At 52.6% G+C, this 6,028-nt stretch overlaps 1 protein-coding gene and 1 pseudogene across 1 annotated transcript in view; one reads left to right on the forward strand and one right to left on the reverse strand.

Annotated features, from left to right (window-relative positions):
* The window catches only part of PMVK (phosphomevalonate kinase), a 7,193-nt gene extending 6,887 nt beyond the window's left edge, over positions 1-306 (reverse strand). The window contains exon 1 of the mRNA XM_015571781.1: positions 13-306. Coding sequence (XP_015427267.1) covers positions 13-233 — 221 coding nt within the window. The 5' untranslated portion in view covers positions 234-306. The remainder of the gene's footprint in view (positions 1-12) is intronic.
* A 2,010-nt stretch (positions 307-2,316) lies between these two features.
* Positions 2,317-2,659, forward strand: LOC102759432 (annotated as a pseudogene).
* Positions 2,660-6,028: the final 3,369 nt, after the last annotated feature.

The following is a 6,028-nucleotide window of genomic DNA, read 5'->3' on the forward strand; positions in this document are numbered from 1 at the left end:
CGCCAACCCCACCCTCCCTCCCTGCAGCCCTGCGAATGTTGCTGACAAAGGGCGAGCGTGCTCGCTGGGAGCAGCTTTCCAAACCGCCTCTGCGTGTGCGTGTGACAGTGCATGTGCGGAAGCGCGTCTACACGGTGCCCGCGGTGCAACTGGGTCTGTCTCTGAACCGAGGCGATGACGTCAGAGGGTGGCCCGATGGCGTCATTCCGGGGGAGGGGCTTAACCGCACACATGCTACTTTATTGTTAAACCGGTTTTTTTAAACTGGAGAGGCCTTGGCAGTTGGGCCCTTTTAGCCCAGCGAAGAAGCTCACATCGCTTGTCTAGCCGCAGCCTCCGCTCCAAAGGTGTTGGGACGCGAGGGCGCGTGGAATGACGTGGTGACACCAAGAGCAGAGGTTACAGGGGCCTGGACGCCGCCCCTGGCCGTTCAGACGGCAGGTTTTATCCGGAGCCCAGCTCCCAGCCAGTTCAGACGGCAGGTTCAGTTCCTGGTCCGGGCTAGGGAACAAACCTGCAACCCAAATACGTACCTCTGACCGGGAATTGAACCCGAGACCCTTCGGTTCATGGGTGACGCTCTAACCACTGAACCACCAGCCAGAGCCAGGGGTAGACCATTTAAAGAGAGGTTTGCCTCACCAACCCAGGGGACAGCTCAAAGTCAGATCTAGGCGTTTGGAGGAAACCTGCTCACTGCACTAGTGGTAACACTCCCGGGACAGTCTGAGCCTGCAGGGGACCGGTTCCCGCAGCTCTGCAGAGCCAGAGAAGCTGGGCTTTGTCCGTGCCCCTCCCACCCAGCCCAAGCGAGGCAGCCCCGAGCGGAGGGTCCCAGGGCCTGCCCTTCCAAGGCAGGCCTGTCCCACCGTGGAACCAGGTGTCATCCTGGCTCCTGACACCACCAACTGCCCTGCTTCAGCTCCATGCTCCTGGTCCCAGTCGATCTTCCCATGGTCATGGTCCAGCTGACCCACGCGGGCCCTCTGCTAGCGCCTGTAAGTTCAATGTGGCTTGTGAATCAGTCCTCGTGTGTGTGATGGCCACTGCTTCTGGGGCAGTGGAGCCTGGCAGAGAAGGGACAGAAGGGAGTGGGCTGGTAAGGAAGCAGCACAACTGGGAAAGAGAAGCGGGGGAATCTGAGTCTTTGGGGAGCTAATGGGAGTGAAGCCTATTTATCCGTTCATTCATTCATGCATTCATTCAACATGTATTTAATGTCCAGAATGCGCCAGGTGCCGCTAGAGACGCAACCGTAAACAAAACACAGCCTGCTCTCAAAGAGCATTCATTCTCCTGGGGGACAGGCAATGAGACAGGACAGCTAACAAGTCGAGCACGAGCGACTTCGTCCCAAAACTGAAGCGAGAACGTGAAATACATGAACTCCTGCAGGACGCTCGGGTGTGAGCTGTAACCGGCTCTACCTATGCCCCCACCTGTTGTTCCCCTGCCGGAGACTCCCACCCAGCTTTTGCCTGTGAAACAAGCTCCAACTTGCAGTGTAACGCCTCGCTTGTCGAGACTCCTCCCGTGAGCCGGCCCTGACTCCCCACCCCGTCTGACTTAGATCTCTGTTTTCTTTGCTCCTGATACACCCTGTACCCGCGATATCACAGCATCTTACCCTACACTATAATTATCCATTCATGTCTCTCCCTCCAGATGGCTAATAGATGATATTGATTCAGCAGTTACTATGTGCCAGACCTTTTCTCAATCATATGACATAAACACTACTACCCCTACTTAAAAATGAGACAATGAAAGCTCATTCTAGTTAAGAGATTTGCCCTAGTATTTATCAAAAATTATTGCACAGCCCTAACAGGTTTGGCTCAGTGGATAGAGAGGTGGCCTGTGGACTGAAAGGTCCCAGGTTTGATTCTGGTAAAGGGCATGTACCTTGGTTGCGGGCACCTCCCCCGTAGGGAATGAGCAGGAGGCAGCTGATTGATGTTTCTCAATTAAAAAAATATATATATTTAAAAATTATTGTACATATGCCTGGCTGGCGTGGCTCCACAGTTGAACATCGACCTATGAACCGGGAGGTCATGGTTCAATTCTCAGTCAGGGAACATGCCCAGGTTGCATGCGGGCTCAGTCCCCAGTGTGGGGTGTGCAGGAGGCAGCCACTCAGTGATCCTCTCTCATCATTGATGTTTCTATCTCTCCCTCTCCCTTCCTCTCTGAAATCAATAAGTATATATATTTCTTAAAAGAGTCATTTACTGATTTCATTTGACTTTTTTTAACAATCTTAGTGATAAAGGTTGATGTTTATTTATTTTAAAAATATATTTTGCTTTTTCTCCGCCATCAAGGTGCATGCGTTCTCTCCTCCTTCACCATTCTTCCCACAAGACTTTCAGGATCAAGAGGTTCCTGGCCAAGAAACAAAAGCAGAACCGGCCCGTTCCCCAATGGATTCGGATGAAAACTGGTAATAAAATCAGGTACAACTCGAAGAGGACACAATGGCAAAGAACCAAACTGGGCCTAGGAGAAATCACACGTGAGAGATGACTCACATATTTATGCTGTATCCAGGTTGCCTACACCCGTAAATGATTGAAAAGATGCTACTGTCTGGACAGTTGGGGCATTTTAATTGGAAGATTAATGGACTTGTGATTTTGCTCTGTTGATTTCCCCCCTGCAATAGTGAGTTGGTTCAGTAATAAATGTGTGAGACCATTAAAAATAAAGTAGGTTGGTTCAGTAATAAATGTGTGAGACCTTTTAAAAAATAACAAATAAAAAAATATATATTTATTGATTTCAGAGAGGAAGGGAGAGGGAGAGATGGAAACATCAATGATGAGAAGAATCCCTGAGTGGCTGCCGCGCTGTGGCCACCACCAGACGTCTCCGCAGAAGGAGCCATGCGCGCAGTTATATCAGGGACCACAGAGAAGGAACCTGCTTGTAGCGTGTAGCTCCTGCAGCCCTCAGCTCTGAGCCAAAATGCCCACCTGAAAAGCCAGAGAGGAGAGGGGAGGGGAGGGAAGGGAAGGGAGAGGAGGGGAGGGAGGAGCAGCAGGGACTCTTAGTCAGGGGTCAGCAGCCATGGGCTCTGGCCTCCACTAGCGAGTTTTGTGACTGTGGACAAGTCACTTCCCTGTCTGGGCCTCAGTTTCCACCGCTGGACAACAGAAGAGGTGGATTGATGTCATGAAGGGATTTCCAGGGCGGCCTTTTCCTACCACAAGCCGGGGCCCATCCGGTGACCAGAGAGGAAACGTCAGGGCCAGGTGCCCAGGTAGCTGAAGCGGGGGGCACACAGGTCGGGGAGGAGGAGTAGGCTCAAGAGACACACAGATGGGAATGCAGATATTGCTTCCAACCTCCAGTCAGCCGGCAGGGAGGGCCGGAGTGGGGGGTCCGGGGGACAGCAGTATCAGACACTTCAAATGCCCGCTGGTGTCCTGAGGGCTGCCAGGGGCCAGTCTTCCCACACTGTCACTATTCAGCCATGACGGGACCTTAGGCAAGTCACCTCACTTCTCCATCCCAGGTTCCTCATCTGTAAAACAGAGGTGTTCCTGGTCATACCTTCGAGGCACAGAATTGTTCTGAAAGTTCATGGCCTGTAGTGGGTGGCTTGCTTCTTCAGCAAGGGCCCAAGGCCGCATTCCAGACAGCAGGCCTTGATGGCTTGTCTGTTTGGCCTATGGGTAGTGATCTTGGGGGGAGGGGGGCTATTGTAACATTTTCCTCTCTGCAGCTCTGGGGTTCAGGTTTCTGCCTGTCCTGCCACAGTCCCATGACCTACCCTTTGACATGGAAAGGGTCACTCCCCTTTGCTGGGTGCCTCCCCTTGGGCTGGGTCAAGGGAAGTGTCTGGTGCTGGTAAGAGTTTCTCCAAGGCCCTGCCCTGGAGAGGAATTGGGGGCGTGATGAGACACGCAACTTGGTGGAGCAGAGAGGCGATCTGCTGGGAGGGTTGTTCCGTCTCCTCTCATATCCTGTAAATCAAGCCCAGCAGCTTCCCCACCCCCTGCCCGACCTGCACGGCCTTTCCTCCTTTCCCAGCATCGCAGGAGGGTGTCGTCATGGGGCCAGAGGCTGGGAGCCAGGTGTCCTTGACTCCTCCCTCTCCATGTCCTGGTCCCACCCAAGGTCAGCCCATTCTAATTCGCTAACCTAAATCAGGCCCTGCCCACGCCTTTCTTTTTCTTTTATATAAATTTTTAAAAAAATGTATATTTCTATTGATTTCAGAGAGGAAGGGAGAGGGGGAGAGAAATAGAAACATCAATGATGAGAGAGAATCAACCGTGACCTCCTGGGTCATAGGTCGACACGCAACCACTGAGCCACACCGGCCACACCTCTCTTCCCTCTCAGGCGTGCATCTCCTAAACTCTAAGGTCCCCAGGAGACTTGCAGCCAGGGGAGCAATGGGCTCACCCCCTGAACCTGTTTCCAAGGCCCCTTCTCTCTGACTTCCCAGTGAGCCAAAGCCGCCCGCCTGGCTCTCTCCTTTTGCTTCTTAAACTATCCTCAGCTCTTCCTGTTTCATTGTTCCAGCTTCAATACACACGCTCTCAATTCAACATAAATCAGTAAATAAATGAACAGGCCCGTCACTCCCTCCTGGGCTGTTGGCTGACACCTCCCTGACCACCTGCAGTTCTCACCTGTCCAGTCCATCCGTCTGACCACCAGCCACACGGCACCACGGGTATCTTCCTTCACACCGTGTCCCCATGGCCCTCCAGTGCCTTCGGTGGCACCCTCCCCATTTCCTACAGTGAAACCCCCTTAGAAATGCAGGCAGCCCCGGGGGAGAACCTGCTCCCTCCTGAACAGGAACCTAACCCTCCGGCCACCCCTTTGCCCGCTCTGAAATCCCCTCCGCCATCACAAATCCTATTGTCCTTCAGCAGTGGTTCTCAACCTTCCTAATGCCGCGACCCATTAACACAGTTCCTCATGTTGTGGTGGCCCCCAATTTCATTGTTACAAAGTGAACATAATGAAAGCATAGTGATTAATCACAAAAACAATATGTAATTATCTATGTGTTTTCCGATGGTCTTAGGCGACCCCTGTGAAAGGGTCGTTCGACCCCCAAAGGGGTCAAGACCTACAGGTTGAAAACCGCTGCTATAAGGCCCAACTCACAGGCCATCTCTTCCTGTCTCTCTACTTCCTCCGCTAACTCCGCCCTGGCCCATTAAGAGAATCCTTTTAAAATTCTGCTGTGTGAAACTGATCCAGCTAGCCTCGGGGATCGGGGTCCCCACAGCACCTTGTGCTGGGACCTGCTAGTTAGTATCTTCTCCCGGCCAACTCCTGCCACAGGTTTGGAAACCAACACGCTCCCCGCTATCAGTAGCTCACAGAGGCCCCGGCTTCCCCCTTGGAGCTTAATAACATGAAAACAGCTGCTATTTTTAACTGCACTCTACAATTTGAAAAACCTTTCCGTTTATCTCTAGTGACTTACTTTATCCTCACAACAACCTGTGAGGGGCTATCTACAGTTCCCACTTCAAGGAAGAGAAAGCGAGGAGGGGGACCTTGTCCAAACCCCTAGGTAGGCACTGGTGGAGGCCCCGAGACAGGGTTTTCTGATCTCAGCGCCTGCCAGGGCCAAAGGTCTAGTTAAAGGAGAGCTGGGCTGGGCCTCCATCTGGCCCAGATTAAGATTAAAGAACAGGATCCCTATCCGGTTTGGCTCAGTGGATAGAGCGTCGGCCTGCAGACTGAGGGGTCCCAGGTTCGATTCCGGTCAAGGGCATGTACCTTGGTTGCGGGCACATCCCCAGTAAGGTGTGCAGGAGGCAGCTGAATTGATGTTTCTCATCAATGTTTCTAACTCTCTATTCCTCTTCCTTCCTCTCTGTAAAAAAATCAATAAAATATATTTTTTTAAAAAGATTAAAGAACAGGGGAGTGTGGAAGGGGCCCCGCCCACTTCTGTCCTAATGGGCAGGGCCTCTTCTAGAAGCCAAGGACTGCCAACGAGATGGGCAGGCAGCAACCTTAAGGCCCACGGCGGGGGGGGGGGGGGGGG

The sequence above is a fragment of the Myotis davidii genome, unplaced genomic scaffold (assembly GCF_000327345.1).
Source record: "Myotis davidii unplaced genomic scaffold, ASM32734v1 scaffold208, whole genome shotgun sequence".
In the NCBI taxonomy this organism is placed as follows: domain Eukaryota; kingdom Metazoa; phylum Chordata; class Mammalia; order Chiroptera; family Vespertilionidae; genus Myotis; species Myotis davidii.